The 27,981-nt window shown below is 34.2% G+C and overlaps 3 protein-coding genes and 1 long non-coding RNA gene across 4 annotated transcripts in view; 2 read left to right on the plus strand and 2 right to left on the minus strand.

The window, feature by feature from the left end:
* The window catches only part of LOC144547948 (uncharacterized), a 29,424-nt gene extending 4,510 nt beyond the window's left edge, over nucleotides 1-24,914 (plus strand). The window contains exon 2 of the long non-coding RNA XR_013509187.1: nucleotides 24,776-24,914. This is a non-coding gene — a long non-coding RNA (uncharacterized LOC144547948). The remainder of the gene's footprint in view (nucleotides 1-24,775) is intronic.
* On the minus strand, nucleotides 116-1,820 carry LOC144547946 (uncharacterized). Its single transcript, XM_078296635.1, has 3 exons — nucleotides 1,177-1,820; nucleotides 662-714; nucleotides 116-202 (listed from the first exon to the last, which is right to left on the minus strand). The coding sequence occupies exons 1-3, from the start codon at nucleotides 1,721-1,723 to the stop codon at nucleotides 116-118; spliced, it is 687 nt and encodes a 228-aa protein (XP_078152761.1). The 5' UTR covers nucleotides 1,724-1,820.
* On the plus strand, nucleotides 17,851-22,432 carry LOC144547733 (uncharacterized). Its single transcript, XM_078296436.1, has 9 exons — nucleotides 17,851-18,307; nucleotides 19,487-19,622; nucleotides 19,700-19,868; nucleotides 19,953-20,285; nucleotides 20,385-20,492; nucleotides 20,569-20,701; nucleotides 20,783-21,000; nucleotides 21,179-21,252; nucleotides 22,426-22,432. Exons 1-9 carry the CDS (start codon nucleotides 17,851-17,853, stop codon nucleotides 22,430-22,432), a joined length of 1,635 nt encoding a protein of 544 aa, XP_078152562.1.
* Nucleotides 24,622-27,881, minus strand: LOC144547945 (NAD(P)-linked oxidoreductase superfamily protein). The gene is made up of 8 exons (XM_078296634.1): nucleotides 27,437-27,881; nucleotides 26,884-27,085; nucleotides 26,706-26,770; nucleotides 26,506-26,594; nucleotides 26,193-26,272; nucleotides 25,986-26,097; nucleotides 25,669-25,788; nucleotides 24,622-24,991 (listed from the first exon to the last, which is right to left on the minus strand). Exons 1-8 carry the CDS (start codon nucleotides 27,777-27,779, stop codon nucleotides 24,809-24,811), a joined length of 1,194 nt encoding a protein of 397 aa, XP_078152760.1. The 5' UTR covers nucleotides 27,780-27,881; the 3' UTR covers nucleotides 24,622-24,808.
* Between the last annotated feature and the right edge of the window lie 100 nt (nucleotides 27,882-27,981).

Below are 27,981 nucleotides of genomic sequence, written 5' to 3' on the forward strand. Positions count from 1 at the left end.
CCCGCCATCATTCCCTTTAGTTATTTTTTTAATTATAGTTTCTAAAAAAATTCCCCATTTGAGGTGCGTAGATCCAGTCTACATACCTGCTATGTTTTGAGTTTTTTAAAAAAGCCTACCTCTTTTGATGTATTTTGCGTGATAGGGCTTTGCTGTTCGGCCTCTTGTTTTTTACATTGGTTTGGCCTTGCCTCCTTGGGCCCTGGATAGGAGGGAAATAAACAAACATTGTTGTCGCTATTATTGTACAAGGTTTTCAAACTTTTAATGCAAAAATTAGTGGTACTAGAATACCACTACTTAGAAAAAATAAAATTACCAAATTAAATTTGTCCATAAACAATTCTGCATTAGAATTAATAAAATCAACAATTAAACTAATAATAGAATCAAGAATTAGTTATATACTTTTCTACTCGAACTAATGCTTCAACTAAACTCTACAAACAAATAACTATAAAGGTAAAACAAATCCTTTAAGCTACCTACAAATTTTACAGTTGACAACAACTATAGGATATTAATAAATAACTAAAATTGAAAGCCAATAATTAACAACAATATATGTCCATTCTCTTGCAATTAAAAATTGTAGAAAATTTACACAACTCAAACCACTTCATACGATACCAGTAAAACTAGAGGCTTGGGACAAAACTACCTGAATATGATGAAAATCATCTTGTGCTGATGCTGCCACTGTGTCACCAGCCCCTACCAAATAAGGAAAATAGGTTAAGCGAGGCAAGGAGAGAGAAAGGCTAGAGTGATGGTCTAGGGAGGAGAGCAGAGGAAGAAGAGGGTCTTGTGGGGTCAGAGTTTAGGAAACATGTTGGAACTTGGGTGTTGATAGAGGAGGAGGAGATATCAGGAAAGGCTTAACATGACAAAGCACGCTCCAAGGATTTGCTTTTGTTCATTGAAATAAGAATCATTATTCATATTATCATATACCAAATATTTGGTCATTGTCAATTTCGTCATCAAAACCTTGAATTTGATATTTCCCCTTTCAAAGACAATAACATTCAATGTCTAAATTTTCAAGTTTAATTAAGTTATTTTCATCTAAATAATTGATTAGCCTTTTAGAAATACTAAGCAAACTTGAGTTTGCAATTGCATTGTGAAATATCAAATAATGAAGAAAATAATTTAAATAAGAGTGGGACCCACCAGAAGGAGTATCCTGAGTCATGGTTTCTCTTTGACCAGTTGAAACAACTGTATCACTTCCAGATGAGGCATGTGTCTCCAAATTCCTTGGAATGCTCTTCTGTGGGGCCATCTCTGCCGGTGATCTGTCCGAGACCTCATCTTCCATCTGCTGGGCCTCCATTTGTTCCTCTCCATGAGTATCTATCTCAGCTGTTCCACTCACAAGTGGGACCGTCTCAACCTCAATTTTACATGCCTTGATCGATTGGTCAGGCATCTGGTGCGTGTTTCTCCGCTTCTTCAGTGGTGGCTCATTTGTAATTTGGTGTACAGGTGGGGCCATCTCCATAGAGAGCTCTTCGTGAATTTCGGGTACTATCGACTCAGAGATGAGTGGTAATGGAGGTGGAGAAGGTGGTAGGTCGAGGTTACCACATCCAGATTCTGGTGCCAGCAAATGAACTGCCAGCTGTGATGATGGAGGCGCCGCCTGAGACTCAGAGAGGGCTTCGTCAAGAGGTTCAATTTTCACCGGAGCCGAGTGTGCTTCGTTGTCGTTTTCCATTGGGCTTGGTTCCAGCGGCGGTTGCCTGGGACTTCGAATCTGACGGACTCAAGAATGGTGGTTAAATTTTGGAAAAGAGATTGTGGATGTGATTGATTTGGGAATTGGAAGCCGAGCTTGCGTCAAGAAACGAAGAGGTTTTAGGCCCTTTTTTTTTTTTTTTTGAAAGAGAGGGTTTTTGGGAAGAGACAATAATGGGTCGAATAAAAAAGAAGGCAGCACGACCCGATTCGGAATGGACAAAAAGAGAAGAAACAGCTCGCCAGGGGAAACTTTTGGTCTTTGGGTCTACATGAGTTTGTTAAACACGTCAGATACTGTCTTAAAAAAATTTAAGGAATAATTACAAAAGCTAGGGTTAGTCAAGAACATGCACAAAGGGTTCCACAATATATATTCCGTAAAATTAACCACAATAATAAATACCTGCTCGGGTCTAGAGAGCCGGATAGTATGATATCGGTGTCATATAATATCAATTTCAAAACTAATTAGATAGATTTTAAATGACTAATTCAAATCGTTTAAACCGATTTACTTTATGAGTGATGTGTTTATATGTAAATAATTTATTTGTTCAAATTATTTTAGTATCAAGTCAAACTGTAAAAAATATTGAAAAAATAATGTATTAAAATTAATTTAAAAACTCTCACATTTGATCGCTTGACTTAATACTAAATCAATTCAAAAAAATATAAATTTGCATGTAAACGCACAACTAATGAAGTAGATCGATTTAAATAGTTTGTATTCACCGTTTGCCAATTTGATATATTTTAAAGTTAGTGTTATATAAACTGAAATGACACCAATGTCATACTAGTCAGACTCCTGATTAGATTTGACACTTTATTTCTCCCTTGAACTAACACCTTGTTTGGATGGAGAGTAGAGAAAGGGAGAGAATGGAAAGAAAATAAAACTTTCCGTTAATAAAATTATGTTGGAGATGAAGGGTACAAGATGTGAAATATTTAAACTTGTATCATTGTAATCAATAAAATCGGTTTCCTTCTCAATTTGGAGTGCAACGGATGAAAATAAATTTTGTTGCAAATATTTTTTTAAAAAAAGTAACACAAATGTCTAACTATATATATCTTATATAATTCTCATACAAGTTTTTAATCACAATCCTACAACAGCTACTGAATTTTTCATTAACCTTCTAAATTTGAATCAACCAAAAAAGAAATAAGACGGAAAAGAAAATTAAATTTATTTTTCCTCATTAATTATCCAAACACAAAAATTAAGGTTAAATATGTTAATCTTCTTTTCTATTACATTTCATTCTCTTCTATTTTTCACCTCCCATTCCTTGCTCTACTCTCCATCCAAACAGGATGTAAAAGTCTCCTGTATTTTTGGAGGTTTTTTTGGGTATATACGTATGCAGATAGCTAGCTCCTTCCAAAATTATAAAAGTTTCCTACGATAAATCAAGCTAGTATATCTCAAGTTTTACTGTGTTTTATTATTAATTAGTAAGCAATCCGTGCGCTGCCACGGGTATGAAATTAAGTTCCCTTATCATTAAAGAACTGTATTTTACAGTGTGGATTTTTAAAAAAAAGCATAGCAAGTGAGTTGGACTACTGCTTATCAAATTTTGAACTGTTTGACAATATATTTTTTAATGGACTACTACTAATCAAATTTTGAACTGTTTAACAATATCATCAAAAAATCGTGTTTTGCAACATGAACCCTAAATCCTGAACCAGGGTTGGTCCTGAAGATTTTGGGGTCCGGAGCGGAAGAAATTTTTGGATCCTTTATACATACTTGTGTTGTAAAAAATGGGCTTAACGGCTTATTATATGCCTATTTAATTGTTAATGGCTGTCAAACAGTTGTGAATACACTTATCGAAGGTCTATTAATGAATTTTTCCGATTAATTGGTAGATTATTCTCGATTATTTCGTTTATTCTCGTTTAATCGTCCGTTTTTTTTTCTTTTAATCGTCCGTTTTTTTCGTTTATTCTCATTTATTTTCGTTTATTCCAGTAATTATTTATTTTTACATTGTTTATTTTTCTGTAACTGTGTGATAGTAAGTTTCATAAACATGTATTGCAATTTTATTTATGCTTGGCTATACATTCAATTTTTTTATAGGGAAAAATTTCTACTGTACCCATAAAAAATTTCAAAATAGACAATTTCCCCATCAAAACATCTTAATATCCAATGAGGAGGGTTCAAATGCCTCCATTTTAATGTGCCTCCATCATGCCTCCATTTTTAAAAACTTTAATAACTCGAAATTTAAATCTTAAAATTCAAAATAAAACCGTTGGATATGAACTACATCATTTTATCTATGCACGTGTAGAAAATTATGACATTTCAACTTTGTTTTGGTTGTCATCTTGAGCTTATAAAAATATATACTAATGTGGATAATTTTTAGACGTTGATTTTTCATCTTATTGATTCATATAAAAGCAAAATCAAAATGTGATAATTTTTTATGGACACATAGAAAAAATAACATAGATCACATCCAACGGTTTTATTTTGACGTTTAAGTTTTAAACTTTGAGTTATTTAAGTTTTTAAAAATGGAGGCATGATGAAGGCATTTGAACCCTCCTCATATCCAATATACCCATAAAAATTTAACTTTATTAATTTCTTCCATCTCCTTTTATTCATTAAATCTATTATTTAATTATTTTAAAATTTAGAATGACAAACATACCCTTCCTTTGACCTGATATATGATCTAATTAATTAAACTAAAAAGTTTAGAAGAAGAATTAAATCAATCACCACCTCTGCGTTTTTGTTTCTCCTCATTATATTGTATCAATCTACACTTCATATGTCCGATTTGGAAATTTTCTCAAATTGTAATTAAGTTCCTACCTCCTTTGTATCTCCATCTCAGTTCCCGTGTGAGGGAAAATATTAGAAGAATGATCCTCCGTATATGTGCCTTTGGTTCTCCTTATACTCAAAAAGCAAAGGACATGCAATATCAACGAGAATTTCATTCAATTCGAATATTCGACTAAAGCAAGTAAACAAAACATCGCCTCCCAATCATATATCATCAAATTATTATCTTCAGTATCAGGAATGACTATGCATATATCATATACCGCTCTCTATAATTATTGATTGGTAATGCATGCTTTTTTGATTTGTCACAAATCACACTTTTTTTTTTCTGGTATCGTCATAATATTGTTTTTTTTTCATCATAAGTCTAGGTCTCTCTATATTAGAGAAACTGTGCTTTTGTCCTTTTGTTCGATGAATTGAAGCAATTCTTTAATTCAACAACCCTATTAATTTTTAGTATAGACCAACCACATTTATGAAGGTATTATATAGCTGTGTGATATCTTACTTCTAGTAATTGAATTAGTCGTTATTAATAGCGAGAATATCCATTTTCATGTCAAAGCCTCCGCTCCTTCTTTTTCTTTGAAAAGATTGATAATGGCTGTCAATTTAGTACTACCTTAAGGCAGTGTTACAACTCTCTGCAAGAGCAACCCCATCAAAGTGAAACAAACAGAAACTCAACCACTTCCCTGTACCAGTCAGAACCCGGTACTAGTCAGTAACCGGTATCATACCAGTACCCTTATTTTTGCCGCGCCTAGCAGTAGGCCTCCCTCCGCTCCTCATAAAGGATTAAAGCAATTCTTTTTTCCTGTCTCGAAGAATTGGAGTAATTTTTCAATCTGATCTTAGCGGTCAATTATTAAGAACAATATTGCTCTGTGATCTCAATAAGGGTAATGGTGTTTTCAACTTCTAAGGACATTTTCATCATTTGAAAGGAAAGGTATATACGTCATTTTAAATTTTGAAAAGATTAAATAATAAATTTAATGAATAAAAGGGGATGGAAGAAAGAAAGTTAAATTTCTATGGGTATATTGGATATTAAGTTGTTTTAATGGGGAAATTGGCTATTTTGAAAGTTTTGATGGGTACACCAGAAGTTTTCCCTTTTTTATATATGTTTTTCTTCTTACTTATTTTGAATTAATTGATTAATTCCTCTATTATATATATACCATATATTTTTCTTACTTACTGATGTAATTTTTTCAATTTGTACATCATATTCATATATTAAATTAAGTTGTTATTACTTATTACAAATTAACTTTAGTGATTTTATTTTGGAATGTTTCATGTCTTTCAAATAATATATTGTTAGTATTTGAAAATGCTTAATTCGCGAATTTATTTTTTAATTAAATAAATTTGTTACTTACACATGTAAAGTGCGTGTGTATTGTTAAGCGTAGTTTCATGTTATAATAATAGAACTAAGTTAAATTAACTTTATTTGATAAGTTTGATGAGTTAAATAAATTATGAATATACACATAATTTTAATGAAAATACAAAATTATCCGCATAATTATGATTAATCAGCCGCATACCGATTAATTGCTTGACAATATCTCGTTCGTTCGACAAGCGCATGCCGTTATTTACAATACTAATATATACAATTTTTTTATTGATATGTCAATAGATCATACATATTTATAGAAAAGTTTGAACCCTTTGAATATTCAAAGTTTGGGCCCTAATATTTTATTTATTTTTAATATATACAGATTAATTTCTTTTAATATATGCAATTTTTTTTTCTTTTGGGGCCCGGAGCGGTTGCCCTGGCTGCCCAGAATCAGGGCCGGCCCTGCCCTGAAATGAGCTTGAACCTGAATCGGAAGCGTAAACCTTGAACCTGAACTGAACCTAAATCCTAAATCCTGAACCTTGAACCGAACATGAACCGAACCTTGAATCCCGAACCGAACTTGAACCTGAACCTGAACTTTGTGTATAGGACTTGAACTTTGAACCCTACCAAGAGTGACCAAACTCAAATTATATGAATCCAAATCGGGTATGCTTTCGACGACTCCATTTTAATATGGTTAATTCATTTTACAATAGGTAAAGCTTTGTAGAATCTCATTTTTCTCATATGCGACTTTTACCTCCGGATCCGTATCTTCAATATTTTTTTTCTAGCTTCTCTGGCCTGTCAACATTTAATTTGAAATAAGAGGTACTTGGCAAGTAAGTTGATGGGAAAACTAACAAGGTTTATTTTTTTCACATTAAAATTAAGCACAGACCCCACAATTAGCACAACTAATTAAAGAACGGGCGCGTCATCGTCGAAATCCGAACCCGATTTCTTAGCAGATTTCTTGGCGGGCACATGCATGGTGGGGTTGGATCCAAGTTGCTGGTGACCTTCATCAGAGCGAGAGAGAAGCGTATGGAAAATCCGGACCATTTAAATTGTATGCACGAATCTCAAAGCACATTAATAGTGACCAAGAACGTTTGAAAAATCCAGACTGTTTTAAATTTGCACGAATTTGAAAGCACAATAATATTGACCCTTCGATTCACAATAATTCCCGGGTAATAATGGGAAGTAGATAGGTGGAGACCAGAGACCATATCAAATCGCAACCAGAGAAGTGTTGATTTGTCAATTATTTTGTTGTTACATCAATCTGACAAAGCCTGCTAAAGAGTCCAGCTAACAATCTGGGTTTCATTTTGTGTGATTTAGGCCCAAAAACACAATATGGAGCTCCCAAAAGCAGCTATTCTCTGGGCTATGTTTTTAACAACCATCCAGCTGGCCCAGTCAATAAGTTAAAAAATAGTAAATTTTTCATCAAAATTTAAAATTTGATCTCCAAAGACATTTTAATATGGAGATCATGTTGGACTTTGAAAACGAAGAAGGATGCGGAGCACAAAATCAACGGAGCAATATTTTAGCTATAGTCTTAATTTATTACTAACAAATGTTCATCAGTTTGTGAGGCATATTAAATCCAATGTATAAAATTAATTATCTTATTGTGCAATTATATATCTATTCAAAGTTTTATTTATACTTGTTGCAATCCTTTAATTAATAATATTTGAATCAATTTAAAAAATTCAGTCCTTTAATACATAATTTTATTTATGGATATATGACGAAGCCAGATTAATAGCCAAAGTTTCAATTCATTTTGAAGAGATCCTCAATCCGTAGAATATTTTTAGAGATTGTAAATAAGAATTAAGAAGGCGTACGAATAGGTATTCCAAATGGTTTGGCTCAATTCAGTGCACAAATTAAGTTATGACAATTTAAAACAAAATAGATGGAATAAATCAAATGAATACAAATATTACTCAATATTATTGTTATAATTTCATACATATTAATTAATGCACAAATTATCAAATTAATACTTATACTATTTGTATAAACTTAAATTTCATACTAATTCTGTTTAACCGAACTAACCCAACTCAATATCTGTTTATTTGCTTTGGTTGGTTTGATTTATATCTATGCAAACTGATTAAAAGTTTGATTGAACAAATTTAATTTGGTTTGAACAAATATAATCTAGCAAGATGGTTCTACACTTCACATTTTCATTTAAATAGTAATAAGGATTGTAATTAATTATTTACTTTTCATAGCTAGGAGGTGCTGTAAATAAAAATTTTAACAGCCTTTTTTAATACAAAAATGTTAGAGGCTAAGCCTCCAACCTTAAAAAAAAATTTGGTTTGAACCGAACTGACTGGACACTCCAACATATATAGGATTTTATCAAATGTCTGATAGTTCAATTGACTTAAATGTGAGAAAAATGTCAAGATCCTTTAACAATAGTAATTTTAATAATTTTGATAATATTTTTAAAAATAAATTTTAAAAACAATTTTAAAATTTTAGAAATTACTGACATTTTGTTGGTCCCATAGATTAATTGTACATCAAATTTTATGAAATTCAAATGAAGTTTAAATGAAGTCGTTTGATAAATAATCAAACTTACACCAAATTTTATTATTTTTTATGTATATGATATACATAAAAAATCTTCAAACGTTGAAACTGTTATGACAATTTTATGTATACGATATACATAAAAAAATCTTCAAATTTTATTATTTTTTATGTATTCGTATAATGTAAAAAATCTTCAAATAATGTAAAAAATGTAGTTGAGAAGTATATACACCAAAACAATGAAATATACAGAAACTTATGAAAGTACAATTAATTGCTTTTGACACCTCATGGGCAAAGAATATGAATTTCCTATCAAGAAGTTACAAGGACGAATATGAATAATTGCTTTTGAGGCTCTAGCTGTTACCTCATGTGGGGAACATACAAAAATCCATATAAGTGGGTCTTCATTTATTCCTAAATTTAAACATAATCAAAAGTATCTCACTTTGCTTTGAACACACTCTGGACTAGTGTTCACTCTTTGAATCTCCTTATATATATATATACCTGTTTTGAATGATGTAGAGGAGCTTGCATATTAATCTGAAAAGTTGTCAATATATCTCTATATATACTTCATCTCCTTCCCTCACTTACCCTCCCCTACCTCTCTTTTCTCCTGCTGAGTACCCCAGACAAAAGAGCAACGGTACCAGGTGTCTCATGTCTCCTCTCTGAGTTTCACTTACTATCTCTCTCATTGAGTTCTTTCCTTATATATAGTTTAATTGGCATCTGTTTAGTACGAATTAAATTCGCCACCAGTAAACCTTTGATTTTTAGTTGTGTGCTTAAGACTCTCTGCCTGACATCTACTTGACTGATCATATGTTATCCAGTCTTAATTCAATTGCCCTCAACAATATGAATCTAGAATAATATATATTTTTCTGCATTAATTTTGTGCCTTAGTCTTTTAACATGAGTCGAGGCATTCCTCTCATTTTTTTTTTTAACAAAACTATATTCTGGTATCTGATGTACATGCTCAATTTACCAAGTCCTAATCTCGTTAGGTCACAAAATTTAACCTTTTTTTGCATAGGCCATGTATAAGAGAGCTATAGGACACAAAATTAGACTCTAATGCCAATTTTCCTGTTCTTTAACATGCAGTTTAGTACCAAAGTCGCCACCAGTGAACCTCGCTCTGATTTTTGATTGTGTGCTTAAGTCTCTCCCTGCCTGTATTATTTGTCTACACAGAGGTATATATATTATTATTTTTGTTAATAACTACATGACTAATAATAGGTTCTCCAACTGTTGTTTATTAATTGATCAATTGCTCCCAACAATTAATAGGAATCTACGATAAGAATTCTGCTTACATATCAGCATTTTGTGCCTTATTGTTTCTACACGTGTCGAGGTATTCCTCTAATTCTCTTTTTTTTTATTTCACAAAACTATATCCTGAAATCTGATGTGCATGTTCAATTTATAATTACAAATCTAAAATAGATGCTAATTTAATATATGTATATGTCCATGTGTATATTATTTTACATATTTTTATGTAGTTACTTTTTTTTTTGTTAATCCTGATATAAAATATTTATTTCCAGACATCAGCACCTCAAATTTCTCTCGTGGTTTTACAAAATATTATATTGTATGATATGCATTATGTTTTATTGTTGCTGATCATCTGCATTGTATTTCCTATACTTTATTGTATACAATGCACTATTTTTTTTTTACACTTTATCTCATTTATCACCTCTGAAGCAAAGCGAGACATTCCGCTAGATTATTCCTAAACTTAGACAACCAAAAATATCTCACTCTCCACTCTTTCAATCTCCATAGTTAATTTTTGTTTAATCTGAAAATTAGTATGGCATCGGTTTTTTTAATGATGTGGAGGAGCTCATTTATGTATTGCAAATATTTGGTGTTAATTTAGAAAACTATCAATCCAACTTTGTGGTTGTTTAATTACTTGAATGACTTCACAATTAACGGAAAACATCTATTATGCGCTCAAAATGTTATACTGAAACTACTTTTGGTGTACAAAATGATATATACTTCTAAAATTGTTCTAATAATATCTTTACATATTTTTTATATTATTTGGAGCACAAGTATCAGTTTGGACAATTTAGTTATTTTAATGTGTCCAAAATTTAACGAAAAATCTAATGGCCATGTAATTTGTTTTAAAGGCATTCCTATAGCTTTTGCTTGCAAAAAAAAAAAAAAAAAAAAAAAAATTCTCCCGAAATTTTATCCAATAATTGTTGGTGCAATTATTAAATAAAAATTGATTTATAACTACTCATTTTTAATATCTTTCTCATACCATCAATCATGCCTTTTTTACTTGTTGAAATATTTCTTGTCAATTGGATTATACCATGTGTGGTGTCCAAAATTGATATGGGAGATTGAAAAATTGAGTAAAGATAGAACAATTAATTTGTTCCGACGTCTCGTTTGTAAAAATGACAAGTTTTTGGAAAAACGAGAATAATATTGTGTATAATTACCTTATTATATTATCTTTTAATTGACATATTGCATATGTGAAATTTTATTTCATATATACTCTCAAAAGTTTTGTCTCATCGTATAATTTAACAAGAATATATTAAACTTGGTAATAATAACAGTTTGGAAGTTGGAACGATATGTAAAAGATTTACATCACTAATTCATCTATATAAAAATATGCTAAAAGAAAACTGTACCACCAATTATGTCTTATGTTCTTTATTCAAATATTTCCTGTCAATATTGGATTAATTCATGTGTCATTTCTTTTCCAGCCTCCATTGTGTCATTTCTTTTCCAGTCTCCATTGTGGGGACCTGATCTTTTGAAGTTTCACTAACCATTTACAGTATTTTTCATTTCTAAATGTTTCTTTTGCATTGCAGTTACTTGGAGGATCTTGCAGTTGAATTGGATTTGAGGGTCTACTACTCTGCACGATCAAACTGTTTTGATTAATCATACGACGATAGCAAGAGAGAGGGAGGGAAGGATTTCCGGTGTGATTTTGAGAAAGTTGAAACAGAGATGGATACCATATCTTTCATATGTGAAATGCTATCAGAACCCGACATCCTATATTTTATAGTAGAAAATGTTCCGGGTGACAGTACGAAATTTTTTGAGATAAAGCAACAAGTAGGGGAACTTCGTGAATTTATGAAGAGCAGTAAATTCAGGTTGCTCCCTGAGGATACAAAGGAAGCTCTAATTGCGAGTGTGCGAGTAACAGCCCATGAACTTGGGAATTTCATGAGTGAGATTGTCAGATGTGTTTTTTCCAGCTCAGGGTGTCATGATAATTTGGTGAAAGATTGGGAGAAAACCCGAGATTTAATCATTGGGATGGTGGAATTAGCCACCAATTATTCTGAGTGTAATTACATGATTCAAATGCTATCAGAACCCGCCCTCATAGAATTTTTATCAGAAAATCTCAGTGGTGACGAGAATGATCTGGATTCGATAAAGCAAGATGTAGAGAAAATTCCTGAATTCATGAAGAGCACAACATTCAGGGAGCTCGGTGGGATGAAAAAGCGGGCTCTAAATAAGAAAGTGCAAGAAACAGCTGATGGTGTTAGAGATTTAATAACTAAGATTGTCGAACATGCTTCTAGAAGGCAGTCATCCACCTCTGGGGCACATGATTTGGTGAAAGATTGGGAGAAAACCCGAGATTTAATCATTGGTATGGTGGAAGCCACCAATAATTCTGAGCGCACAGAATGTGATCAGTTGGAGCGTAAATACATACAACTAGTTAAAAACATAATTCAAATGTTATCAGAACCTACCCTCATAGAATTTTTATCAGAAAATCTCGGTGGTGACGAGAATGATCTGGATTCGATAAAGCAAGATGTAGAGAAAATTCCTGAATTCATGAAGAGCACAACATTCAGGGTGCTTGATCTGGGGATGAAGTGGGCTCTATATAAGAATGTTCAAGAAACAGCTGATGGTGTGAGAGATTTAATAACTAAGATTGTCAAACGTGCTTCTAGAAGGCAGTCATCCAGCTCCGGGGCACATGATTTGGTTAAAGATTGGGAGAAAACCCGAGATTTAATCATTGATATGTTGAAAGCCAAAAATAATTGTTTCCACGATAAAGCAAGTCTAGGGTGGTCCAGATTCCTAATTGCGATTGCACCAATGAACCGGCATTTAGTAAAAAACACTGAAAAGTTTCTTCTTGAGGAAGCAGATGGTTCAAACATCCATATATTCGATACATTGAAGAGCCAAGCACTCTTATCCATGAAAGCGTTTCCAGAATGGAACATGAACTTCGATGATTTACACAACAAACTGGACAATCTCCCTTCGGTGATTGGCGAAGCATGTAGAAGACAGCCTTTAGCTCTTCTTCTTATAGGGGGTCTCCTTTTGCTCAAACCAACAGGGGGTTTCTATTCACTCAAACCAACGGCGGCCTACGACATCTGGACCAGGGTGAAAGATGATCTCGTCAAGATCAAAGAGCCTAGTAAAAATCATATGTGGCGCATTTTTACCTATTGCTATCATGATGTATCTTACTTTCTCCAGCGATGCTTTCTTTATTTTGCATGTTACCCGATTGGTTATGAGATTCCTGCAACCTCTCTAATTGAGATATGGATTGCTGAAGGATTTGTTATACCAGAGGAAGGAGAGACCATAGAGGAGACAGCAAATAAGTACCTCGAGGAACTTGTCCAAAGGTATTATCAGTATTTTGCAAAATTGACATTCAGCCTTATAATTAGTTGGTGATGATTTGGTCTATGGTTTTTCCCATTGTGGCATAACTGAGATTGCAATTAGTAATAGGATGTTTACTATTTCAAACATTAGATCCTGGTTTCAAAAAAAGAGATCATCAATAAAAATGAATTTCGTATGTTTTGTTACAATAAGAGTAGATAATTCTCAAATAAAAAATAAAAAAAGTGATTAGATAATTCCCTCTGGTCTACTTGATGATAAACCAAAAAAATTTAAGTAAACTGAGAAATTTTGTTCTTTAATAAACATGTATTTATTTTATTTTATTTGCCTTGTTGTGTGCAGGTCGTTGGTTTTCGTTTCAAAGAGATCATTCATAGGTACAATAAAAAGTTGCCGATTACCTCGTCCTACCCATGAATTTGCCATCAAACAATCCTACATGGAAGGGTTTTTGGTGGCCAATCCAGATCAGAAAGAGATTGAATCCCAGTTCCGTCTAGCAATCCATCAAGACAACAAAAATGAATACACGGAGGTGAAAAATAATCATATACATTCGTTTTTAGCTTTTAATTATGATAGAAATGTCCTTGGAAGTGCCGTGCTCCTCAAAGTGTTGGCATTGAGGAACTGTGCAATGCCAATAACATCTTTAGGAAACATGATTAAGTTACGATATTTGGGATTAAGGGGTAGTAAAATATCTGAGCTTCCTCAAAACATAGGAGATATGAAAAATCTTCAAACGTTGGATGTTAGAGATACACGTATAAAAATCATACCTGAATCTCTATGGAACATCAAAAAACTTCGCCATGTTTATGTGAGATCTAGCCACCCAAATAAAGGCCCGCCACCTGCAGCAAATATATCAGACTTACAGATCCTGAAAACAGTTGCAGTTCCTGAGTCGTGGGTAGAAAACATTCCAGACTTTTTGATCCACCTTAGAAAGTTAGCACTTACAAATTGGGAAAATATAGACTGGAAATCTGTTTCGAACCTATTGAGTCATATGGACAAACTCACCTCGATTGCAATTATGGGAAAATCGATCATACCGTCAGAGTACGTGGATATAAGAGCCTTCCCAAACCTCAAGACAGTAAGATCTATTAAATTAGAGGGAATATGGAGTTGCAGGAAGCTTTTCATAGATAATGTTAAATTTCCACCCAATCTTACAAAGCTCACCTTAGCCAAGTCCAGTTTGAAAGAAGACCCCATGCCGACGTTAGGAAGACTAAAAGCCTTGAAATTTCTTAGTTTACAAGATGGAGCCTACATAGGTAACCAAATGGTTTGCTTCGAGGGGGGGTTTCCACAGTTGGAGTTCTTAAAACTTAAGAAATTGGAGAATTTAGAGAATTGGGACGTGAAAGAAGGGGCTATGTCACGGCTTACCACACTGCGTGTTGTTCAATGCGGGAAACTCAACCACAATATTAAATTTCCACCCAATCTTACAAAGCTCACCTTAGCCAAGTCCAATTTGAAAGAAGATCCCATGCCGACGCTAGGAAGACTAAAAGCCTTGAAATTTTTGTGTTTACAAGATGGAGCATACACAGGGACGCAAATGGTTTGTTCCAATGGAGGGTTTCCAAAATTGCAGTTCTTAAAACTTAAGAAATTGGAGAACTTGGAGAATTGGGAGGTGAAAGAAGGGGCTATGTCACAGCTTACCACACTGCATGTTGTGAAATTGGAGAACTTGGAGAAGTGGGAGGTGAAAGAAGGGACTATGTTACAGCTTACCACACTGCGTGTTGTTCAATGCGGGAAACTCAACTGCCCTTCTAATCAGCATGTTACCCGAATGTGGTCTCACAGAGAGACGGAAGACACCTAGACCTGGTCCTAGAGGATTGAAATGTTGCTTTCAGTCTCTTCCCCTGATTCACTAATGTAGTACTGGTGTTTTATGTATGTTGTGCTCTCTGTTTTAGTGTGTTAATTATTGGATGTTGTGCATTATGTTTTCCTTATGTTTCTGTTTTATGTATGTTGTGTTTTCTGTATCAGTGTGTTAATTATAATAATGTATGTTGGGATTACATCAAGTAAATTAAATGTTTTCAGTGAGTTTGGTGTTTCCATTTAAATCAAATTGTATATTTACTTTTTAGTTTTCCTTAATATCAATGTAGTGTTTTGATTTTAGAACAATCATCGTTTACTCGAGAGCATATATAGTACATGGAATGAATTGACTGAGTACTGGTGTACTTGCTTTCTAAAATATAACTAGAATATGAATGCTTGTTGAGATAATGTTTAAATATTTGTGAAATATTTCTTTAGTTAAAGTTTTTGTTCTCTCGTACTTTTTCTTTTTTTCTAACCCTCTTACAGTATTAAAAAAAAAAAATTACATTCTTCATTTGTAATTATATTCCCAATAGTGAGTGTGTATTAATTGTACCGAAACACTACAGGCAATGGGAGCGGATCAAATAGTTAGGGGTGCAAACGGGTCGGATATTATCCGATTGTATTCATATCCGTATCCAAAATTTTGATATAGATATTCAATATCCGAATATCCATACAGATACGGATAAGGATATAGATTTAAATTTTAATTATCCGTATCCGAATAGTAGATATATATTATATAGTTTAATATACATTATGAAAATATTTATGCTATTTGCTTTTATAAAAAGTGAATATCCATATCCGTCTAATATTTGATCCGAATCCATTCTCGGAAAATAAAAACGGATATTGATCCGTTTGCACTCCTACAAATAGTACATATATATTCTGTACCGATATTGAATAACTGGAGCGGTTGGATGGTTGTTGTTTGTTAAAAACATGGCCCATTAAAGAGCTGTTTTTGGGAGCTCCATATTGGGTTTTAGTGGGCCTATATTACACCAAATTAACAAATCAACACTTTCTTTCCATCACTAATTTGTTTTTTTTTAAACCTTCACAGAAGCTCCGAAATCGTAAAGGAGAATTAAACTCTCGATCTTTGGATACAATAACCTTATGACTTTTTACCTAGACAATTAATTGTACTACCTCCCCTTTCTCCATCACTAATTTCTTATTCACTTATTCTAATGCATGCACATTCTGTCTTCAATTTAGTTTGGGTCTTAATATCAGAAGAAAGCTGCAACATTATGAGCAGTTTCATGGTAGAATGACTAAAAAAAAAATTAAAATGAGCAATTTAAGATTGACACAGATTCTAAAAAAATACTTCCAAATCAGTCTCTATTATGTACCAGTACATATATACTAGCAATAAAAATTAATTGTTGTAAATATTCATTAAAGACATTCACAAATTTCAGATTCTAAATTGACTATATTAATGAGGAAGTTATAATGACCAAAAATAGCTAATTAGTTATTATATTACTGAATATGTTTCCAATCGGTTTTAATTATTCAATTCATAATTCAATTCATATTTTATATGGCAGAATATAACATTACAACTTAAAATTAAATCTGTAGAATGTGATCTACACAATATTATATCGTATACATAAAAAAATAATAAAATTCGGTGTAAGTTTGATTATTTATCAAACGACTTCATTTAAACTTTATTATTTGAATTTCACAAAATTTGATGTACAATTAATCTACGGGACCAACAAAATGTCAGTAATTTCTAAAATTTAAATTTATTTGTAAAAATATTATCAAAATTATTAAAATAACTATTGTGTTAAAGGGTCCTGACCTTTTTCTTTCCATTCCCTCCCTTTCTCTACTCTCCATCCAAACAAGGTGTTAGTTCGAGGGAGAAATAAAGTGTCAAATCTAATCGAGAGTCTGACTAGTATGACATTAGTGTCATTTCAGTTTATATAACACTAACTTTAAAATCTATTGAATCAGCTTCAAACTGTGAATACAAACTGTTTAAATCGATCTACTTCATAATTAAGTATCATCAAGTGATCAAATGTGAGAGTTTTTAAATTAATTTTAATACATTAATTTTTCAATATTTTTTACAGTTTGACTTGATATTAAAATAACTTAAACAAATAAATTATTTACATATAAACATATCACTCATAAAGTAAATCGGTTTTAACGATTTGAATTAGTCATTTAAAGTTTATCTAATTAGTTTTGAAATTGGTGTTATATGACACTGCTATCATACTAGCCGGACTCTAACAGATATTTATTTTTATTGTTAATTTTACGGAATATATATTGTGGAACCCTTTGTGCATGTTCTTGATCTAACTCTAGCTTTTATAATTTTTCCTTAAATTTTTTAAAAACAGTACCTGACGTGTTTAACAAAATCTTGTAGACCCAAAGACCAAGAGTTCCCCCTGGCGAGCTGTTTTTTTTTCTTTTTGTCCATTCCGAATCGGGTCGCGTTGCCTTCTTTTTGATTCGACCCGTTGTTGTCTCTTTCCCAAAACCCTCTCTTTCAAAAAAAAAAAAAAAAAAAAAAGCCTTAAACCTCTTCGTTTCTTGACGCAAGCTCGGCTTCCAATTCCCAAATCAATCGCATTCCACAATCTCTTTTCCAAAATTTAACCACCATTCCTGAGTCCGTTAGATTCAAAGTTCCAGGCAACCGTCGCTGGAACCAAGCCCGATGGAAAACGACAACGAAGCACACTCGGCTCCAGTGAAAATTGAAGCTCTTGACGAAGCCCTTTCTGAGTCTCAGGCGGCTTCTCCTTTACCACAGCTGGCGGTTCGTTTGCTGGCACCAGAATCTGGATGTGGAAACCTCGACCTACCACCTTCTCCACCTCCATTACCACTCGTCTCTGAGTCGGTAGTACCCGAAATTCACAAAGAGCTCTCTATGGAGATGGCCCCACCTGTACACCAAATTACAAATGAGCCACCACTGAAGAAGCGGAGAAACATGCATCAGAAACCTGACCAATCGATTGAGGCATGTAAAATTGAGGTCGAGACGGTCCCACTTGTAAGTGGAACAGCTGAGATAGATACTCATGGAGAGGAACAAATGGAGGCCCCACCTGGAAGTGATACAATAGTGTCTGGACAAAGAGGAACCATAACTCAGGATACTCCTTCAGGTGGGTCCCACTCTAATTTAAATTATTTTCTTCTTATTTCGGTGCACCTATCAAACTTCTGGGAATTTAATTATTTGATATTTCGCCATGTAAACTCAAGTTTGCTTAGTATTTCTAAAAAAATTACTTTAATCAAATTAATCTCATGTAAATCATTAATAGAACTATAATTGTTAGTTGGCCTCTCGATTCTTCCTCCTATGCCTCTTACCAGAAAATTGGAATCTTTGGTGACTTTTGCAAAAACCTCAAATTTAATTATAAGCCTGACTTCAAGTACATGTTCCTGTTATTGCTTTGACGGCACTTATGTATACTTGGGCGGGCTTTCTGATGAAATCTTTGGGTGTCAACTAATTCATGATGAAAATTCTATTAATACCTTCTTAGTCATGTTTTCAGCAAAACTATACAATTGTAAGGTTTTAGTGATAGTACATTGAGAGAAATTCAGTGCCCTAAGTACATTGAGAGAAATAGTGATTTATCAAATGCATGCACCAAACTTTTTGATCTCACTCACTCAGAGTATCAATAGGAGTGTGTTTAGCATGAGAATCTGTAGTGAATGTACGAATGCAGTTTTAATCATAGCGTTAAACATTACTTCTTCTTTCTCCAAATTGTCAGAATATTGTAGAAATGTATATCAATGTAACTTGACTTCTTGCTCAAAATCATTTCATTAATTTCAGTTCAAGTGATCACAGAGTACTGCTACCAAAGAATATCTTATAGAGTTCATGTTAGCTTAATCCACTTTGATTTTAAGTAATTATGGTATACGTGCAGGTTAAGCTGAATCCACCTAACCAGTAACAACTACAGTTGCTGATTCATCTTATGCATTTTACTTAATCAGTTTGAAATTCTTAAAACCTCGAATTATTACATATATGCATCACTAGTACAATTGCAAGGCTCAGCCACAACCTTTACAAATCATAGTCATATAAAAAATCCATTAATTGCATTCTCAATTTCAACTCTTGCACAGCCCATTTATAAGAGTTATAGGATTATGACATTAGCCTCATACCCTTTACAAATCAAGGCTTATCAATTTGACTTTTCTTGCATATTCCATCTATAAGAGTCCAATAGGTCACGACATTAGCCTCATACCCTTTTTGTTGGAATTGTTTGTAAAACTAATTGTCAAGACAAACTTTATTGTAGGTATGCCGAGCAGAAAGGAGAAGGAGAAGGAGGCATCTTCCGGTGGATCCAAGCACCCTCCAAGAGGCCGAAATGCATACATTGCGCCGCCGCCCACGCCGGAGGAGAGACCAGTGATTCGTCGGCTTGGTTATAGGTAAAATTCTTTTTTTCTTAATTTTTGTGTATGTAGGAGTATTCATTTGTAATGGTTTTAATCAATTTTGTTTGTAGAGCTTTTATTGGAGAAAAGGTGATTGCGACCAAAAATGTCAACAAAATAATCTCACAATGCGTACGTTGCCACTTTCCTGAGGCAACTAAAGGACCCAACATAGCTGTGTGCACAAAATTTGATGACTTTCCTGATGGGACTAAACAAGAGGTCCAGGCCGAGTTTTTGGTGAGTGAAATCTATTTTTTTTAAATTGGCAACCTACTGTTTCTCTTTTTAAGCTAACCAACAACTTTTTAATAATGCATGCAGAAGTACTATCAGTTTCTCTCGGATGAAGACATGGATCGGGCCTGGAAGACATTCAGCAGCATAGCCAACAAACTTCTCCAAAACCTGCTTAGCAAGTGCAAAAAAGAAGCGAAAGAAAGGTATGGAGATAACATTCTGGAGTGGAAGGACCGAGGGGTGCCAAGCACATATGATTGGATAACGGTGAATAATTGGCTCAAATTGTGCGACCATTGGTGCACCGATGACTTTGCTATGCGAAGTGAGCAGAATCAACGAAATAGAACCTCATCTAAAGAGGCTACCTTTGCATCCACAGGCTCAGTGAACATGCTGGTTCACAAACAAAGATTTGTAAGATGTTTTATTTCATCAAAACAATTAATCTCAATTTCAGTTTACTCGAACTAACTTTGATAATTTTATTTGTATTGAAATGTTTATTCATAATAGGAGGATGAAAACCAGCGCGAGCCCAGGTGGCCTGACGAGTTGTTCACGCCGACACATACTAACAAGAAGACAGGGCAATTTTGTTCCACGAGGGCGAAAAAGGCAAAGGTAATAGAACATAACAATCTTTTAATAATATTCATTATTTTTGTATGTTTATTGTTTTATTTTATAAATTTTGCAGGAAGACTATGATCGAGATATGAGCGCAAAGTATGGACCTGATCAAGCTCTTTGGCCTTCTTTTGACCAAGACATCTGGTATGCTAACACAGCCAATAATGCTCACGGTGATAACTATGGTCTCGGTGCTCTAGGTAAAATACATATACTTAAAATTATAAAATTGTATTTGAATTTGTAATGTAATACTAATTATCGTATTTTTAATGTTTCAGGCAAGACGAGATCGCTGTATCGTCCAAGAGAGTCCCAGACGTCTTCTTCACAATCGCAAACCCAATCGCAATCGCAATCGTATTCTTCGGGGCCACCTCATCTCAGGCAAGAAGACATAAATGCGATTTCAAGTCAGGTGTTTGGCATGCTTCAATCACAGCTCAACCAATTCATGGAGGAGTTGAGGGGTACCGTGGGACATTCTTCGCCTAATCAAGTATGAAATCCAATTTTTGGGTATGTTTGAATCCAATAAGGGTATCCACAACCAATAAGGACACTGAGTATGGCAAATCAACTAACGGAACAGTAAACTCCTAAAAATTATAAACCCTAAACCCTAAATAGTAAACTCTTAACATTGAACAATAAAAAATTTAGTTATATTTTTACAGGGAGGTTCTAGCTTGCACCATGCATCGAACCCCGATACTCATGATGACAGCGGAGATGATCTCGGAGATGACTAGTAGATATTTAATGTGTTAGGATATTATGTCGTACTTTAGATATTTCTTATTTAATGTTTATGTAGTATTTTAGATATTTCATGTTTATGTCTTTTTGTGAATTATTTGGTACGTACCAATTAAATTGCTTGTGAATTGTTTGGTACGTATCAATTAAATTGCATGTGAATTGTTTGATATTTGATGTTAAATGCTTATGAATTACGTTTCGTACCAATTTGGGATGGAGAAAAATATATGAACATAATGGGTTTAATGTTATATTTGTTTGGTACATTTCGTACCAATTGGGGAAAAGAAAATTAACAAAAAATACCCAAAAAAAACCTTCTGTGACCGCCCAATCGGTCGCTAGTAGGCTTCCAGTCACATCAGCATATAGCATTAGCGATAGATTTCGTCGGTCGCTAAAAGGGTCATCAGCGATCAGTGACGTCAGCAAGGAGGTCATTAGTGACGGAGCAATGACAACCGACCCTTCTATGATCGATTTGACCCTTCAACGATTGATGCAACCTTCTGTGATCGGTGCTTTACCCTTCTGCGACCGATTTGGCTGGGAGGAGAAGGGTGCTTTTTCTGTAGTGTCTAATTTAAATTATTTTCTTCATCTCTTTAGATAAATTGATCATGCACCTATCAAACTTCTGTTATTAGATATTTCACAATGCCATTACAAACTCAAGTTTGCTTAGTATTTCTAAAAGGCTGATCAATTTATTTAGATGAAAATAACTTAATTACACTTGAAAGTTTAGACATTGAATGTTATTGTCTTTGAAAGGGGAAATATCAAATTCAAAGTTTTGATGATGAAATTGACAATGACCAAATATTTGGTGTATGAATAATGATTCTTGTTTCAATGAACAAAAGCAAATCCATGAAGCGTGCTTTGTCATGTCAAGCCTTTCCAGCAATGAACTTATTCAATGTAATAACTAACGATATCATAGTCTCACCATTTTAAGGAGATGATGGCTGCCACCTACTATTTTTCACTCCTGACATCTCCTCCTCCTCTATCATCACTCCTGACTGTCTCACCACTCTAGCCTTTCTCTCTCCTTGCCTCGCTTAACCTATTTTCCTTATTTGGTAAGGGCTGGTGACACAGCGGCAGCATCAGCACATGGTGATGTTTGTCATATTCAGGTACTTTTTTTCCTAAGCCTCTAGTTTTACTGGTATTGTATGAAGTGCTTTGAGTTGTGTAAAGTTGCTACAATTTTTAATTGTACGAGTATGGGCATATATTGTTGTTAATTATGGCATTCAATTTTTTAATTATTTATTAATATCCTTGAGTTGTTGTCAACTGTACAAATTGTAGTTTGCTTAAAGGATTTGTTTTACCTTTTTAGTTAATTGTTTCTAGAGTTCAGTTGACACATTAGTTCCAGTAGTAAAAGTATATAACTAATTCTTCATTCTATTATTAGTTTAATTGTTGATTTTTTGAATCCTAATGCAGAATTGTTGTTTATGAACAAGTTTAATTTGGTAATATTATTAAAATTGTTTTTCTAAGTAGTGGTATACTAGTACCACTAATTTTGCATTAGAAGTTTAAAAACCTTGTACAATAATAGCGACAACAATGTTTGTTTATTTCCCTCCTATCCAGGGCCCAAGGAGGCAAGACCAAACCAATGTAAAAAACAAGAGGCCAAACAGCGAAGTCCTATCACGCAGAATACATCAAAAGAGGTACCAACCTAGCCGAATTTTTTTCTTAGCATTTAAAAAATAAAATCTAAATTCAAAAGTAAGCCAGCCTTTTAAAAAAAAAAAATCAAAACATAGCTGGTAGACTGGATCTACGCACCTCAAATGGGGAATTCATTTAGAAACCATAATTAAAAAAAATAAAAATAAAGGGGATGGTGGCGGGTAAATTTACAAAAAACATCAGTACCGAAAGTAGAATTCAGTACCACCTGGCGACAGAGAATCCCGAAGGAGGAGGTAACGAATTCCTCTTTCAGTAAACCCATGTACGGAATTTTAAATTTTGCCCTAACCTCTCTTCTTTCTCTCTGCCTCCTTCCTCCAACAGCCATGACATGGAACCAAAATTTTTGTTTTACTGGTATCGTATGAAGTGATTGGAGTTGTGTGTAAATTTTCTACAATTTTTAATTGTAAGAGAATGGACATATATTGTTGTTAATTATGGCTTTTAATTTTAGTTATTTATTAATATCATGTAGTTGTTGTCAACTGTAAAATTTGTAGGTAGCTTAAAGGATTTATTTTACCTTTTTAGTTATTTGTTTCTAGAGTTTAGTTGAAGCATTAGTTCGAGTATAAAAGTATATAACTAATTCTTCATTCTATTACTAGTTTAATTGTTGATTTTATTTATTCTAATGCAGAATTGTTGTTTATGAACAAATTTAATTTGGTAACTTTATTACAATTTTTTTTCTAAGTAGTGGTATTCTAGTACCACTAATTTTTGCATTAAAAGTTTGAAAACCTTGTACAATAATAGCTACAACAATGTTTGTTTATTTCCCACCTATCCAGGGCCCAAGGAGGCAAGGCCAAACCAATGTAAAAAACAAGAGGCCAGACAACAAAGCCCTATCACGCAAAATACATCAAAAGAGGTACCAACCTAGCCGAATTATTTTCTTAGCATTTATTAAGTATATCAAAATTATATGCACCTCAAATGGGGAACTTTTTTAGAAACTACAATTACAAAAAAAAAAACTAAAGGGAATTATGGTGGGGAAATTTACAAAAAGTATCAGTTCTGAAAGTAGAATTCGGTACACTCTAGGGTGTATCGAAATCTAGGTTTGGTACCACCCCTGCCATGACCTCCACACTACATCCGACCACAGAGAATTCCGAAGGAGGGGTACCAAATCCCTCTTTCGGTCTACCCTTCCATGTACCTAATTTTAAATTTGGTACCCCCCACCCAACTCATTTTGATATGTTGTAACCTCTCTCCTATCTTCTTTCTCTCTTTCTCCTTCCAACAGCCATGGCATAGAGCTGATTTTTTTTTCACACTCAGATTCTCATCTATTTTTAAGTCTGATTGGGCAGATTTGTATATTTTTCGAAAAAGACTCAGAAAAGTCTCTGATCGACAGATTTTGTTAAATATTTCATATTATTAAAAATATTAGCATGCGGGTTGGGATCAGGCGGGTTACAAACATACTTTCTATCAGTATATAGAAAAGAATGAGGTGGAGCGACAGGAATTGGAGCGAACCAGACGAGCATCACTCGAGGAGTTCTGGATGTGTGAGGACCATCATTCCATTACATAATTTTGTAGTAGGACCATCATTCCATTGCATAATTTTGTTTAGACATACATTTTATATCCACAGAATCAAATATGAAAGATACAATTTATACTTCTGTTTGTTTGTCCTGTAGCTCACAATACCAGTTCCTATGATGACATACTTCCTACTTTTTCATTGCTTAAACCTTCACCACCTAGCAAAATAGGCTGCAAGGCCTCAAAATTGAACTTCTGGTTGTCACCAGTACATACAGAATTTAAAATAAATAAATAAATAATTAGGCTCTATATTCATCACCGCAATCGCCAATTATGGTCATGAGATCTCTTCCTTTCTTTGATACTTCATTAATGCAATTGAAGTCTTCTTCGTCTAATTTCAGTGAGAAAATCGCACTTGTATCCTTTATATGCTCAGATAGACCCAATCTCACACCCACCATTGATCCTGCTACACTTGGCTATTGCGCAACCCAGCCAATCAACCAAATTTAAACAATTATATTGAAATATTATAGTAGCAACACAGAAGACATTTTATTTTAAAGCCATCAACTAAGGTTAATAGATAGTCTAACTCAAAGGTAGAGCGAGGCTATGGTAATATGCATATTACAGATCAATCATACTATGGATCTATATCTCTACTTTTAAAGTTCAAACAACTGATTGAACTGTTAAAAATAATCTCCATCTGAAAATATATACTTGGTGACCAAATTTTACATTTTTTCAAGAATTTTTACTACTTTTTAGATGGATAGAAAATAACTTGATCAAAAAATTCTAAACCATAAAAAAGTAGTGATTTTCTAACTATTTAAAAAATAGTAAAAAAAATTCTAGAAAAATATAAAACTTGATCTCTAAGTACATTTTCACATGGAGATCATGTTTGAACGGTCGGATCGACTATTTGAACTTTGAAAATAGAGAAGTGAATCCATAGCACGGGTCAATATCTAATATGCATATTACCATAGTTTTACTCAAAAAAGTATCTCATATATATAAGTATAACCTCTGATTCTGAATGGAGGTAGGGGCATTTTTTGACAGATTAGGAGAGGCAAGTCAAGCGAAAAGTGCCAAATTAACTGTAGGATGTCAAGTATTAATATAAATAGATGAAAGATACCTGATCAAGAACATATCTGACAGCTACAGTAGGAATTGAGACCATATGCTTATTTGCTACCTTCTTGAGCGCTTGAAGCAAAGTTTGGAACAGGCCCCATCCTCCCCATGCATCTACCATCTTGAATTCCATTCATAGAAAATATAAAATTTCATTTAAATGACACGGACAAGGCTAAAATTCTAAAACCAGTACTTTAAAGGATGTTAATGCCACTAAGGCAGTGTGTCATTGGCAATCTCTAAATTTTCTTTAATATTTAATTTAGTATGTGATGTCTTATATGAAAACTGACAAGCAGGAAGGAGCACACTTACCCGTTTATACTTTTGTAATGAGGGAGTATTGAGAGGGGGGCCCGCAAAAGGAATGTTAATGTTTGTATCTAGGAATTTCTCTGACAGCAAGCCGCCCATCACCGTCCCGTACCTGCATTTCATGTCATCATTACATCTCCAAAATTAATAAAACATTACGTGTGCGTGCGAGCGTGCACGCGAGAGAGAGAGAGAGAGAGAGAGTACGTTATAAGTTGAACACCAGTAAGCTGACAAAGCTCGGCCATTTTTTGCTGGGGCCGCATGTCCACAATTGAATGTTGAACCTGCCCAATGCCATTTTTAGATAATTTAGATGCGGTCAAGGCTTCAAACGGACAAAGAATCAGCATATAAAAGGGAATGAAAAGAAATGCAAACTCTGACAAAAAAAAGGCTAATCAAAGAAACCAGAAAAGAAAAAAACAGAGAGTTCACGTATTAGGTCAGAGAGAGCATCCAACTCGTACCAGTAGGATAACATTTTTCAGAATAATGTGCAGTCTTTCCAGAATAATACCTGATTGCTAACAACTGGGATGCCATTTTCGAGAATAATGTGCAGTCTTTCAGTATCAAAATTGGTCAAAGCCAAAGTCTTTATTTTTCCTGTAATGCTTTTTTACATATGAAACAATCAGATGAGAGACTATCTAATGATCTCAGAACTGCATTAGCACAAGTTTATTTATTCACAAGGAAACAAAATACAATTCTTACCTTGTTCTTTAAGATCAGTGAGATGCTTCAGTGCATCCAGATATCCTAGATTTGAGTAATCCCACCTATTCCAATAAGTCACAGTAGATACAAAAATTTTAAAACCAGTGAGACAAGTGAAAATAGCAACAAGTCCAGTAAATAGAAAAATAAAAAACAGGATCCAAAGAGAATTTACCAGTGAAATTGCAACATGTCCAAGCAAGCAACATCCATCCTTCGCCGTGACCTGTTTATGTTATCCTTGACATATTCAGCTGTCATCTTCACTGGCGGCGGGACCCACTTTGTCAGGCCCCTGATTTGCTGGAGCAACTCAGGAGGTCGCTCTCTGCGCACTTTGTTTATGAAAATCCCATACAGATCCTCAGCCGGTCCATCTGTTTATTTTTCCCCAATTTTGAAACAAATTACAAAAAACTTTCCTCACACACTTTGCAATAAACAATCTAGCAAGGCTACCACGCTTTGCAAATTAAAATGATCCGAAAAACACTGATTTTGAAAAATTCTAAAAAAATAGTAAAAAATTTCCAAAAAAAAAGTAAAACTTGGTCTCCAAACCCATTTCAATATCAATATCAATATCAAGAACATGTTCAAAAGTTCGAATTGACTATTTGAACTTTGAAACTAGAAATAAGCATGTTAGCCTTGCTCTAAACAATCAACAAATAAATTGGGAATCCCAATGTTAGAAGAGAGAGAGAGAGAGAGAGAGGAGCACGGACAGTGATCGGCCATGTCAAAAGTGGTGAGACCAGCATCGGCGTAGTACAGCATGGCATCGACGGCGTTGTCTCTGTCAATGGGGCCCCACCCGCCACTGGTCTGCCACATGCCATTCAACACGCGGCATATATCCAGAGAATCCTCTCCGTTTTTCACCACAGTCACTAAACTTCTCGTCTCTTCCTCTGCGCCTATCGTGCACCGGGTGCTTCCAATTAATCGCCTCCGTGCTGGAATCATACGCCTAGACACGCCATTTCCGACTCGCGATCTGGACCGCTGGTTCGAACCCACCGGCGACTGGATTTGGAGATGGACGGTTGTGATTGTGCAGCCTAACATGGTCGATTGCCAAAGCTGAGTTCAGTGCTTTTTGGTTTTTAGCTCTGTAGGTCGAGTCGAGGCCTCTGGAGAGAGAGAGCGAGAGACCTCAGAAGCAATTTATGGATTGGGATCCGTATCCTCCCAGGTACCTGACTCACTACAGTTGAAACGGACGTCTCAGATTTACTCTCATTCGGTCGGGATTCGGGATGACAGAGGG

This window comes from Carex rostrata, chromosome 32 (assembly GCF_964058835.1).
Source record: "Carex rostrata chromosome 32, lpCarRost1.2, whole genome shotgun sequence".
Lineage (NCBI taxonomy): Eukaryota > Viridiplantae > Streptophyta > Magnoliopsida > Poales > Cyperaceae > Carex > Carex rostrata.

Excerpts from the sequence above, each read along its gene's own strand:
- LOC144547946 (XM_078296635.1), bottom strand. The coding sequence starts at position 1,723 with ATGGAAAACGACAACGAAGCACACTCGGCTCCGGTGAAAATTGAACCT. Across the intron at positions 715-1,176 it reads GACTCAGGATACTCCTTCTG|GGGCTGGTGACACAGTGGCA; the intron begins GTGGGTCCCACT and ends CTTATTTGGTAG. Across the intron at positions 203-661 it reads ATGATTTTCATCATATTCAG|GGCCCAAGGAGGCAAGGCCA; the intron begins GTAGTTTTGTCC and ends CCTCCTATCCAG.
- LOC144547733 (XM_078296436.1), top strand. The coding sequence starts at position 17,851 with ATGGAAAACGACAACGAAGCACACTCGGCTCCAGTGAAAATTGAAGCT. Across the intron at positions 18,308-19,486 it reads AACTCAGGATACTCCTTCAG|GTATGCCGAGCAGAAAGGAG; the intron begins GTGGGTCCCACT and ends ACTTTATTGTAG. Across the intron at positions 20,702-20,782 it reads CTATGGTCTCGGTGCTCTAG|GCAAGACGAGATCGCTGTAT; the intron begins GTAAAATACATA and ends TTAATGTTTCAG.
- LOC144547945 (XM_078296634.1), bottom strand. The coding sequence starts at position 27,779 with ATGTTAGGCTGCACAATCACAACCGTCCATCTCCAAATCCAGTCGCCG. Across the intron at positions 27,086-27,436 it reads TTTTGACATGGCCGATCACT|ATGGACCGGCTGAGGATCTG; the intron begins GTCCGTGCTCCT and ends AAAAATAAACAG. Across the intron at positions 26,098-26,192 it reads ACTGGTGTTCAACTTATAAC|GTACGGGACGGTGATGGGCG; the intron begins GTACTCTCTCTC and ends CATGAAATGCAG.